At 29.0% G+C, this 14290-nt stretch overlaps 1 protein-coding gene across 1 annotated transcript; it reads right to left on the bottom strand.

The window, feature by feature from the left end:
• Window positions 1-310: 310 nt before the first annotated feature.
• On the bottom strand, window positions 311-1325 carry LOC129895650 (uncharacterized). Its single transcript, XM_055971381.1, has one exon. The coding sequence runs from the start codon at window positions 1273-1275 to the stop codon at window positions 442-444; it is 834 nt and encodes a 277-aa protein (XP_055827356.1). The 5' UTR covers window positions 1276-1325; the 3' UTR covers window positions 311-441.
• Window positions 1326-14290: the final 12965 nt, after the last annotated feature.

Raw genomic sequence — 14290 nt, 5'->3', positions numbered from 1 at the left:
AGTTTTGTAATCGATAAGTACTCTATCAAAATTTCTATATATGATCGATAATTTGAATGATTAAAGACGAGGAAAATATTTGCAGTATCCTCTTGAGAAAATGTTGTACTTATGAACCATTTTAAATATTATTAACCATTTTAAATATTATTTTAATTTTTATATGATATCGTTTGAATTTTTTTATGTGTGTTTTTCAAATATTTTGAATTAATTACGTCTTAGAAATTTTATATCTCAATTTAGGATCAAAATTTTAAAAATTTAATTCTCAAAATCCAACAGATTGGTCATTGGTAGGGAGGGGGAGTTGTCAAAATTGTTTTAATTTGAGAATTGGCAAGTAAAAGAGCAACATACATTTTGAAATGTTTGTTGATAGAATGATATACTAGAACAAAAAACTCTGTAATAATGTATGCTAAAGGCATTTGCATGGTGTTAGAATGGACGATAACTTCTATTCAAACCAATGGCGAAAAATCCTATGAGGTCTTGCCTATACGGTAGGTATGATTTTCTCCTGTTCTTATCAGCTTCTTTACCCGCTCTACAGAGTGCCTGGTGAGCCGCTGGTGAAACCTTCTCTCCTCCGGTGATATAACTTCCTGTCGTCTGCTTCAACTTCCCGGCCATTTTCACAACCTCAGTACTGGAATTCTTTGATTTTCCTGTTACTTTTTCTATTGTCTTTTTCGGTGTGAGAAATACAAAACTGTCCTCCACCTTCCCTTCGCTGTTACTCCGCCGTAACAGATCTCGAATCCTCGGCCACCGCTTTGACACAAATCCTGTTGATTTACTCTTCTTACATTTTCCTGGTGATGGTTCGCTCATCTTCGGCTTCCACACACAGTACGTTCCAGGAGGTATCGTCTCTATGTCATCTACCGACGACGACGTCGTCGATTCCCCTTCTTCTAGAAACAAATTCCTCAACGGAATCCGAATTGAACTATCAACATTCTCAGACTCCAAATCGTTAACTTTCTTAACATATGAAACATCCTTTAACAATAGATCGCGGTTGAATACAGGGAAAATTGGCTTCTGGAATTTAGTTTGACCGTCGTAGATGAATTCTGTGGTTGAGTTATCCGGATTTTCAGAGACCAAAGAGAATTCGAAATCTTCATCGCCGTCGAAGCTATCGTACACCTCCGCCTGAAATTCATCGGAGATTTTAGCGGCGATTTCTGATAAAAATCCAAAATTGTTAAAGCTGAGGCACAAATATTCATCTTCTCCTACCTCCTGCATATTTGTTTTTTTCATTTTTCTGGGTTTATCCTTGAATCTTAGAGAGAGAGAGAGAGAGAGAATTGTTTGTGTTGTTCTCTTCTCTGCTGGGGTTTTATATACAGGGTTGTGGGAGTACAGTTTCCTTGATGGAAAAGAGACTGGAGGGCCCACCACTTCACACGTGCTTCTAGAACTTATGGAGTTTAGTAGTATGAACTTGGAGAGTTGTTGAATATATTTCTTGGTAAGTTCTTTTTAGTTACCTTTTTTTTTTCTTGCCATGTTATTTTGTCACGTATTACATCATTTAGCTCTATTAAATAAGTTACCTTTTCTCTGTAGATTTTCCTTCTCTTTCAAGTTTTTTAGATTTTCTTTAAAAAAATGGTAGGAGAAAAATATGTGATTAAAAGTATTAGGATAATTAATAATTAAGGAGCTTCAAAATATTAAGGAGTGTTAAAATATATGATAAGAGAAGTAAAAAAAATATATGGTAAGAAGTTTTAAGAAAATTAAATAATAGGTGGACTAATGGCAGAACCAGAATTTTGATTTAAGAGGTTTAAAATTTAAAGAAATAGACACATGAACTTGCCGAATGAGGTTCGACATCGACTATATACATAAATAATTATTTTAATCATGTATAAATAGTGAAATTTTTTCGCCAAAGGGGTTCAGATGAACCCCTTTGACCAATAGGTGGCTCCGACCCTGGGTGACACCATGAAATATTATTATTTTGTAGATGTATTATTTAATTGATAAATTAATATTTATACATTTAAAAAGTGTTTTGAGATTCATTGAAGGTTAATTGATTACATCAAAACCATTGTATCTTACTAATTTATCATATTTATTGAATTCACATAAAAAACATTATTATACATAAAGTACAATGAATACATCAAAATCATTGTATCTTACTAAATTATGTATCATATATATTGAATTCGTATAAAAAATAAATTCATTATACATAAAGTACAATGTATGTGTATGATTCATTGTCATATATTTTTTTGTTAAATGATTCATTGTAAAATAAATTCAAGAATTCAATGATTCATTGTAAAAATAAGCTTATTATACATAATTTTTATTTTTTCTTAATAATCAAATATTATTCATTATATCTTTACTAAAAACATTCACACCTTATTTGGTTGGTTGTTACCCGTTGTATTGTATTGTCATTTAATTTCAATGTTTGTTTTGATTTTTACTTAAATTTTATTGTATTGTATCGTTTCAATTTGTTAGGTAATAATGAAAATACTCATTTGATATAATGACCAATTTGGTGTGATCGCGTCATTACCTTGATTTTTTTCTCATTTTTTCTTTACTTATTGTTAAATAATTCTATGTTATCTTTTATCATACATTTTCATAATAGTTCCTTGTAGTTTTATAATTCAAATTATGAATGTGTGATATTATGTAATAATGGAGAACGATACAACTTATTCAAACGTTGTATTCATTCAAACAATTCAGTGTGATACAGTACAATACAATACAATATACATTATGAAACTGTACGTAATAATAATCCAAACAAAGTGTCAATTATGGTAGTGAAAGAATAAACTTTATACGCAACATAGAAAATTTCTTGAAACCATATCCAAAAATGACTTCTCATTTAAAAATTGTCACAATATCAACAATGACAGATCAATTACGTAATACATTATGTGAGTACAAAAGAGATCATTTCCCATGCACACAAAAAGATTTACAGTTGTGGCAACACTAGAACTTTTGAATGCAATAAGAAAAATTAGAGATGAGCTTCCACTAGATTTTAATTTTAACAAACAAAACAAAATACAATATAATCATATTTTACTAAATTGTCTTAGATATATTTGTACTTTTAAAAAATTATTAATTTATAATATTAATGGGACCATATATTTATATAGGAATCTTTTGAGAATATATTATCTTATTATTTTATCGAACTGAGTGATTTTATTCATTGGCCCAAGTCAAGATCAGAGGAAAATTATCTTAGAGAGATTATTAATTTACCAAATATTAATTTAATAAGGTTTTACTATACATCATTTAGCTCTATTAAATAAGCTGCCTTTTCTTTTTAGATTTTCCTTCTCTTTTAAACTTTTTAGATTTTCCTAAAAAATATGATAAGAGAAAAATATGTGATAAAAAGTATTAGGACAACTAATAATTAAGGAGCTTTAAAATACTAAGGAGTGCTAAAATATATGATATGAGAAGATAAAAATATATGGTAAGAAGTTTTAAGAAAACTAAATAATTAAGGAGTTTTAAAATATATGATAAAAAGTATTAGGAGAATTAATAATTATGGAGTTAAGGAGTGCTACAATGTATGAAAAGGTAATAATATATCCATATATCTATATATATATATATATATAGAGAGAGAGAGAGAGAGTAAGAAGTATTAATTTTGGGTAAATGTCCTGATATACCTCTTAACTTTGTTATTTGGAGCTGATATACCCCGTTATGAAAGTGACTCATATATACCCCTAACGTTGCACAAATGACTCACATATATCCTCACTGTTACAAAAGTGACCCACATATACCCCACTGTTATAAAAATGGCTCACATATATCATTTTCATCTTAAGGAAGTGAAAATTATTATTTTTTTGATTTCTAGTTTTTTTAAGAATTCATTTATGGAGTATATTTCTTTTGAGAAAGTAAAAAAAATAAAACAAAAAAATGTATCCATATATGGATTATTTTTCTAGCAAAGTTTAGGGGTATATTTAATCTTTTTCACACATGAATTATTTTTTTGATTTCGTTGATTATCATTATTTGAGTTTCAAATTGTTATTTATTTTCTTTCATTCTTTGGTGTAAAAATAAGAGAAATAAAAACAAGTGTGAATGAAAAAAGGAGAAAAAAGTTTAAAACTATTTTTTGCGGCTATATTGTAATTTAAAATTAATTTTTTTCTGCTATATTGTAATTTAGTTTTTGTATCTATATAAAAATTGGAGCATGTATAATAAATTTTATAAGAAATGTAGTGAGAAAAATAAATTTAACCATCAAAATAATAAATCTAAATTAGTTGTTGAATCAAAAAAGTCAAAAAATAAATTATGTGTGAGAAGAATCAAATATACTCCTATACGTATTATTTTTTAATAAAACTTTAAAAAATAAATTTCTTTACTTCCGTTAGAGAAAATGATATATGTGAGCCATTTGTATAACGGTAGGATATATATGAGCCATTTTTATAACAAAGAGTATATCAATTCTAAACGACAAAGTTGAGGAGAATATCAGGCCCTTAACCCTTAAAAAAATTAATAATTAAATAGTCCTAAAATATATGATAAGAAATTATAAGAGAACTAATAATTAAGAAATTTTAAAATATATGGTAGAAGAAAAGTATATGGTAATAGTTCTAAGATGTCGTAATCGACCTTAATTGTTGGTACTTTTCACTTTTAGTGCGTATTTTACAAGGCGAGGAGGGAATATGTATGATGGTCATATGGATAACTACAATTTGAAAATTACATACTTGCACTTACGTTATTATTTGAAAAGGTTTTATATTTAATGATATAATATAGATATAATAATTTTTTTTATATATATTTATTATTAATTAACGTGATATATACATAAAACTATGTGCATTTAACTAGTACTTATTAATAACAAATACAAGACATATTGTCAACGTGTCTGCTGGCTAATAATTAGGACATTTCTGACATTTTAAAATTCTTAAAAACACTAATGAATTGGTCTGCAATTCAGGCGATTAGTAAAATCTTATTAATGAATTTAAATACCAAAAAAATTAAAAAACAAAATCTAAAATTTTGACACTCATGGTCTCTTCACAAATATATAGTTTTAAAGTAATTATATATTTTTAATAATTTTTGAGACTTTTAATTGTAAATATACTATCAAGAACTATAAAAACATTATCTTGTTTGAGTTCAATCTTTTACATAATTTTTGAAACTCAATCTTTATTTTATAGTAGGTACGAGGAGATTAGGTAGAGTATGCCGAAAAAGTATTGGGGAGAGGTGATTAGACATAACATGACACAACTTCAAGTTACCGGGGACATGACCTTAGATAGGAGGATGTGAAGAATGCGTATTAGGGTAGAAAGTTAGTAGACATGCAGTGGAGTGTTGTCTTGCTTTCCGAGGATTTAGGTATGTTAGTGGTTGTCGTTGTACTAAGTGTATTATTATAGTTCTTGTTTTTGGCATCTATCATTGTTTGCTGTTTATTATGTTTCGCTTATCGCACTATTTTGTGTTTTTGTTAATTTTTTTTTGTAGGATTTGCACTACTTTTTTTTTATTAGTATTGCTATGTTTTCTTATTCTTTATACTTGAATTTGCAACACTTGAGCTGATGATTTTTCGGAAACAGCTTCTCTATCTCTACGAGGTAATGGTAAGGTATGCATACACTACCTTCCCCATACCTCACTTGTAGGATTCAACTTAGTAAGTTGTTGTTGTTATCTATATTTATAAATATTGTATTTTAATTTCTTATATAATTCATTTGATTATTTTTTTTGTATATAATATTTTGTATGTAGTTATTAAACATGTAAATTTTATTTTTTGAAGGAATTTACATAACATATTAAAAATAAAGTTTGACTTTGTATACCTAATTGTGTTACGTAAAGTGGGATAAAAGGAATAATATTTTTATAATTTAAATTTCTTAGTGTTATTACTAATTACATCCTTAGGTATTTCATCAACACACAATATTCCTTAAATTTGCTAAAATGTTTTTTTTTTTGAAAAATAATAATTTAGTATTGCTTTCTATTTTCACTTGCTATTTCTTAATCGTGTATTTTCATCACAATTTTGCCAGACATACTAAAACAAGACAAAAACATTACTATTCTTTGTACTTGCAGAGAAAAATTATCAAATTCAAGCTTTTATTTCTGTCTGCATTAAATAATAGCTAGAACACTTTAATAAAGCAGAGAACTCATGAATGCTACTATAGTGAAACCATGTTGTTACCACCAAGTAAATAGTGATTGTAGATACTTTAGATTATGATAAATACTTCATTCTACGGACATTAACAATTTACAATTAATAAAGCTTGAGTTGATTAAATATTTTATAGATTTATCCATCTTCAAATTCTCTAATCTCATGAATCTCTTTTGATATGCATGAATAAATCAAACAACCTGCAATTAGAGTTAATCGTAAATAATTTACCTAAACCTCAAATGTTCAATGCAAAAATACTACAAAAAAGAGTGAAATTAGTTACGTCTGTTGCTAAATTGTGTGTAGCTAACAAATAAAATCCTTCAACATAATATTATCTAATATTAAGATTCCGCATACTTTAAGCTGAAGTATACATGAGAAACTCCGTTATTTGTCAGAATTAAAATTTTTGAGAAAGATGCCCCATAGGGAAAAGAATCAAAAAATAAAATATATTTTATAATTGTTTAAAAAAGGAGACTTAAAAACTTATACTTCGTTCACCTTAATTTTAAGTGTTATTAAGATTGATTGACCAAACACAAATTATTTGTCAGCAAAAATACTTTTTTGAAAAGCAATTTTGGAAAATGAAATTGATTTTAGAAATGTAGTCAAACATGTATTCAATAATATTCTAGGATATTCATATCCTTGTTGTTAGTAATTCATTTTATCATTTGTTAGGGTTAAAATTTTAATGATGACTAATTTTATTATGCCGAAAAACTAATTTGTAGTGTTGCAACAAAGAATGGACGTGAATCTAAAAAAACAAAAGGAAAAACTGGAAACTCTACTTGCTCATCTATGAAGTAAGATAAGCGTGCTAAACGAAGACATGATTACTAGCAAGGAAAGACAAACTCAAGGAATATACATGAAGGACACTAAAAGAAGGTTGTTAATATTAAATAGACACACATTAACTATTGAAAGGATGAGAAATCACAGACACAAAGAGACAAGTCATATATGGAAGGTCGACTTACTCATTTATGAAAGTAAGACAGACGTGCTAAACGAAGACATGATTACTAGTAAGGAAGACAAACTCAAGGAGTATTCAAGAAAGAAACTAATAGAAGGTTGTGAATATTCAATAAACACACATTAACTATTGAAATTAAGGATGTGAAATCCCATATACAAAGAAGCAAGTCATATATGGAAGGTCGACTTACTGATTTATGAAGTGAGACAAGCGTGCTAAATGAAGACATGATTACTAGCAAGGAAAGACAAACTGAAGGAGTATTCAAGAAAGAAACTAAAAGAAGGTTGTCCATATTCAATAGACACACATTAACTATTGAAATTAAGGATGTGAAACCCCATATACAAAGAGGCAAGTCATATATGGAAGTTCGACTTACTCATTTATGAAAGTAAGACAGGCGTGCTAAACGAAGACATGATTACTAGTAAGGAAGACAAACTCAAGGAGTATTCAAGAAAGAAACTAATAGAAGGTTGTGAATATTCAATAAACACACATTAACTATTGAAATTAAGGATGTGAAATCCCATATACAAAGAAGCAAGTCATATATGGAAGGTCGACTTACTGATTTATGAAGTGAGACAAGCGTGCTAAATGAAGACATGATTACTAGCAAGGAAAGACAAACTGAAGGAGTATTCAAGAAAGAAACTAAAAGAAGGTTGTCAATATTCAATAGACACACATTAACTATTGAAATTAAGGATGTGAAACCCCATATACAAAGAGACAAGTCATATATGGAAGATCGACTTACTCATTTATGAAGTAAGACATGTGTTCTAATGAAGATATATACTAGCAAGGAAAGACTTACCGAATCAAGGAAATTTAGGGAAGAACATAAAAGAGGCTGCAATAAATGAAGTTACGAAAGAAGATTTCATGCATAAAGATTGAAGAACTAATAAAGGATTCGAGTACTAAGGATCTAAAAACTATCAAATCAACATTATTTGATTGAAGGACATGCATCTTGAAAGGAAACAAATACTAAGGAGAGTAAATTGAATCAAAATTTGATGACATAACCGAGTAGGCTTAATACGTGTTTCAAAAAAGCCCCACAAGGAAACAATTAACAAGAAGCACTGTAATAAAGAAATTTTGGATTGCCATTTAGTCAAAGAGTCACAACATCTAGTTGAAATTTAAAGCCTCATTTCGAAGGACAACATATACTTTCGTCTCACTATCTACAAAAAATTTTGCTCTATTTTTATAAGCATTGTACTTTTAGTGATTAATTGTGTATTAAAAAATAAATAGAGAAGAGAGTAAAATATAATATTAATGAGACATTGTAGCAAGGCTACAACTGAAAGAAATTGAGTGTAGACCTTTATGGAGCTTTAACCTGAAATATAACAAAGAATACTTCTAGTCTAGAATATAGTCAAAACTAGAGGAATAAATTTACACTTTTCTCTTGAAGTGTTTTGACATTTCATGGTGGAACTCCATTAATAAAATGATGGGTAAATATTAAATTGTTTATTAATGATAAGAGAATGAATAATTCCAAATTACAACAAATGATAAAATTAAGATATTTTGTATAATTAATAAAATAATTTGGACCTTTTCCCCCGAACACACCAAAAGTATGTATCGAATATATGAGATATATATATATATATATATATATATATATATATATATATATATATATATATATATATATATATATATATATATATATATATATACTGGCCAAATCAGTATAATTGCACTTCATTTTTTGGGGTTATTATGTCTTTTAAGTGTTTTAAAGTAATTTTCAATCAGTGAAAAATCAGAATTTTCATTAGGGGGTTTAAAATATGAAGAGCAGAGACATACAGACTAGTTGAAGGAGATTTGACATTTACAATATATACATAAAAAATTATTTTAACTATGTATAAATAATATATATTTTTGTCAAATAAGATTCAACTGAACCCCCTAAACTCAAGGTAGCTCCGCCACTGTTCTCAATTGAGGAGCAATACAATATGAGCCAAAAAAGTCACAGAGATACAATGATAAGTAAAATTAGGCTGCCCATCGATCCGTATCCCCTTACTTTCGAAAGAACCCATACTTAAGAGAAAAAAAGAGAGTAGAAGATTTCATCATAGTAATAACTTGAAATTATTCAACTCACATAGAAATGTTAATTTTTCAGTTCATAACCTAGCTAGGAACCCATATTGCTTTGACTTTTAATTTTAAAACCCTTGCAAAAGGGCATGGTGCAATCTGGCACAATATTTGTCCACACAAAATTAAATAATTTGACGTATTTTTTATTTAATATCACAAGATTCAATTTTTTTTTTTTTAATTTTATATAAGTCAAAATAGAACAATTAAATTAAAACAAATGAAATATATTTTAACATAAAATCTCATTTGAAACAAATTGGATAATTGAAAGAAGATACATAACAGATCATATAATTAACCACCGAACCTGCAATTTTTTAGGTGTAACAGAGGTGCAGATGAAATCATTTAAGTTCCCCTTCTAGATACGTATTATTATAATATAAGTTGGTCAAAATTGAACAATAATATACGTAGGCATACTAAGAAGTTACAAAAGTTGTAAATCACACGCGTAACTATACAGTAAACAATTAAGTCGCTTTCTAGAAGACCAGACATATTTAATAGCACTTGATAAAATCATATCTTTATCTTTAACGTTGACAGAGAGGAAAATATTGTTTTCTTGTTCTGGAAGCAATCTCATAACTGAACTGACTTTTGACTTTCGAAAAAGAGATGGCATGATCATATAACTACTCCTTTTTCATATCATTTCTAATAATAAATAAAAACGACAAGTGATTAGATAGATACTCTCCCTATCCATCTCAATTTATTTGTTATATTTTGATTTACGTGCTATTTAAGAATATGTTCATTAAAGATATTTTAATTATGTCTTGAATTTCACATCCATTAAGAAAAAATTCCCATTAGTTTGATTTTGTAGAATATGACGTTGATTAAGTTACCCTATTTATTATAATTTGTTTTAAAATGATCAAATACTATTAATAAGTAAAAAAAAACATACTAATTCACTTGTTTAGAGACGGAGAATCACGGATGGACCTCCTCTTCATTTCCCTTCTCTCCATTTTTTCCAAGTTCTTACTTGAATGGAAGGCATGTGTTATGGTTAAACATGAATGGTTGAGATTTAATTAATTAAAGTAAAGTTCTAATCATGGTAAGGATAGTAGATTTTCCATATATTTGCTTTCAATTGTTTTGGCAAATTCTATACTTTTGGTAAAATATTACTTCATTCATAAGTATTTTAAATACTTTTCTCTTTTTGCAACTTAGGTATATAATTTTTTTTGAAAAAATTTGAGTAGTTTTTTTTATAAAAAAAACATGTAAAGTGAGAAAGTAAGAAATAATGTTTGTAGGAGTAAATTCACAAAAAGCTAATCAAATCAACCTATGATATTGTAAAATATAAAATAATTAAATTATAAATGAAAAAATCATCTAATATTAATACTTCTTTGGTCATTAATTAAGAGACTGGCTTATCAATTATTAAAGATAAAAAAATCAAAATAAAAAAAATGAGTACGCAGCAAAATAAATTAACTTGAAATACAAAAACTAATTTTGACAAAAAGAAATACAAAAACTAAGAATCAAAATTTCACAAATTTAGATTATTTTTTTTAATCTAAAAGTTCAATATTGCTAAGGAAATATTTATTTAACTGTATGCATGGTTAGACCTTAATTTATTAATTAAATCCCTATCATTTATTTTTAATCATGACATATATTTTCTATCCAAATAAGAACTTGACAAAAATGAAGAGAAGGTGTTGGAATAATAATTCAAAGTTGGAGTAGGAATTTTAAGTTGTTTAGAATTTATTATTTGCTATTTATTTAATTTATGTCTAGTTAGGATTTGTTTGTCTTAGTTTATATAGGAATAAGTTTTTTAGTCCTAGTTTGATTTGATTTCTTACTATTATAAATAGAGATGTTGCTAGGTTATTGTTCATACACAAAGACATATAAGAATACACAGAAAATACATAATAGAAAGATCAAGAGAAATCCTGTAGTAAGACTACAAGATATTTTGAGTTTATAAATAAAATATTTTCCTTCAAATTGGTATCAGAGCTTTTACGATCCTTGTAGAGAATCAAAGAATTTCCGCTGCCGACGAGCGGCTATGACCCATATATGACATCCGTCTGGCCAATGATCATGATGACAAGCGCCGAACGAATGATATATGCATGAAAACATCATGCTATGAGGAAGGACATTACAAAAATATTATAGAGTTAAAGAAGTGCAAGCAAACATGACACAAGAGGAATAAACTTTTCTCTAATTAAAAGTTGGAGAAAAATAAAAAAAATAAAAAGAAAGAAGAAAAAGTTGGTGGGAAGGGCATCAACGAGAGTTGGGGATAACGTGCTCCAACAACCAAACAAAAAAGGAGTTGATGGGAAAAGCATCAACGAGAGTTGGAGACAAAGTGCTCTAACACTAGACTGAGCCTATGGGCCGGGTAGACCGGACTTATAGGTAGGGTAGAGCCTTCGAGCCAGGTAGACTGGACATACAATCCGGGTAGAAAGAGACTTTGGGATGGGTAAATTGAGCCTTCGAGCCGGGTAGACCAAACATACAGTCTGGATAGACCGAGCCTTCGGACCGAGTAGACCAAACCTACGGGCCGGATAGATTGAGCCTTCGGATCAGGTAGACTGATCCTATAGATCGGGTAGACCGTACCTATGGAACGGGCAGGCTATACCTACGGAACAACATATATGTATTGTATCACTTGGAAGTTGAAGAGAAAGTGCTCCAATACAATCAAGAAAAAAATAATTTGAAGAATGAAGAGAAGTTCTCCAATACAACAATAACGACAAGAATGAAACTGAAGATTGAAGAAAAGTGATTTCCAATGCAACAACAATGACAAGAAGAAAAAGACAAGGGTATACAACTTTGAATTACGGGAGAATGTTGAAATAATAATTCAAAGTTGGAGTAGGAATCCTAAGTTGTTTAAGATGTGTTATTTGCTATTTATTTAATTCATGTCTAGTTAGGATTTGTTTGTCTTAGTTCATATAGGAATATGTTTTCTAATTCTAGTTCAATTTGATTTTGAAAATTATAAATATGGATGTTGTTAGGTTATTTTCTATACATAGAAACACACAAGAATATACAAAAAATACAGAAACTAAGAGAACTTGAAGTAAAATTCAAGAGATTTTGAGTTTATAAATAAAATATTTTTCTTCAGAAGGGAAATGGAGAGACACTCTGAGTTACTATTACCACAAATTTAGACGTGGAGAGATATGAATGAACATTATTAGACTAACACCTGTAGATAGTAGGTGTTCATGCCACGTGCAATATCAATTGTTATAATGTTTTATATCGCCATCAAATAAATTAGTACACTTTGGGTACGGAGTTGGTTTTATTAGGGAGCACTTTATCTCTCAATGTGGGATTTTCCGACATGAATTCGAATTTAGTCGGACTTTAATATGGATATCAAACACCGGATGAGAAATTAAAATAAAATTAAATTAATACACCTACTTCCTCATAGGATATATATAAGGTTTTAATGATTTTATTGAGGCTCTAGACTCGCAAGAGGAGTACTGGCTCCAAATTACTATATCTCTCCAGTCCTTAGACAAAATTCAGTGAAGACCTCTCAATACAATATCCAAAAAGACACAGAAAAGATAATTTTTTATGACCACTATTTTAAGTTTATCTCCCTATATACGTACCAATATCTTGATCTTATAGGGTGAGCAAAAGGATGTCTTTTCATATATTATTTCTGGATCAAACTTGCGTCAGCATCTTACCTTACCAAAAAGGGCATGGATAAATACATCCGATCCACCATTAGGAATCCATCCACGGAAGGGAAAACACGCCATGAATCATAGACAGAGAATCATACACTAAACCTTTTCTGAAACAAGGTAGGTGGTCATATAAGAACATATAGAACCGAAGTTGAATATCACAAGATATTCCTTCCATAGTGTCCATAACACATATTCCCATTCGCCCGACTCCACAATCAGCCAACCTAGTCTCATAGCAGTCGTAGACATACTCAACTTATCCACTTTTTCATACTCTCTACAATACTCCAGTGAAGCTAACATTACCAATACTACTAAAACATCATAGTCACACTGGCCAGTTACTTTACTCTCAGACCGCCTCTAGCATCCAGGTTTTCTTAGCAACACCTTGTTGTTCCCAAGATTTCAAACTATGTACCTCTCTCTTCCTATTTATGCATTCCATGAAAGGTACGGATCTGAACCAATTGTTAAAATTTTAAATTTTGAATCTCATAGTACTTTTTCATTAAGATAAAATTATTGAATCACAACCAATATCAATTCCACGTAATCTTACACTTATTCAATTTTAACTACTATTCAACCACCATATACATCATCCTATACTTAGAGGAACCTTACCTCACCCCAATAATTTTGTATACTATGAACACATGACCCAATATCAAATTCTTAAATTTTTTGATGCACCAGACTCATATTCCTTTCCTTAACTCATTTATCATCATTATTTTCTTGGCCAAGCATCCACAACATATTACCTTTTAACTTAAATCAAACTTCTCAAATGAAAACTTCATTGAACTCTATACAATCAAAAATAATAAACTCCACAACTCAAACCATGCACAAGTTCTTCTAAATGCTCAACAATTGACACAATCAATCATTCCTTACCTTGCCAATTCATACCTTGACAAAAACCAACCATTATGAATGTAGACTTACGACGAAAAACTTGAAATTTTGATTCAAATCGTGTAAATCAATCCCTTTATCAATCAACATTAGCCCATACCTTAAAGATTTTATGCAATCACATACCTTAGCTTATCATTAGACACTTATAGGTCGATCTAATCTTGT

This window comes from Solanum dulcamara, chromosome 7, assembly GCF_947179165.1.
Source record: "Solanum dulcamara chromosome 7, daSolDulc1.2, whole genome shotgun sequence".
In the NCBI taxonomy this organism is placed as follows: domain Eukaryota; kingdom Viridiplantae; phylum Streptophyta; class Magnoliopsida; order Solanales; family Solanaceae; genus Solanum; species Solanum dulcamara.
This window is presented reverse-complemented; position numbering and strand designations above follow the sequence as displayed.

Excerpts from the sequence above, each read along its gene's own strand:
- LOC129895650 (XM_055971381.1), bottom strand. The coding sequence starts at position 1,275 with ATGAAAAAAACAAATATGCAGGAGGTAGGAGAAGATGAATATTTGTGC.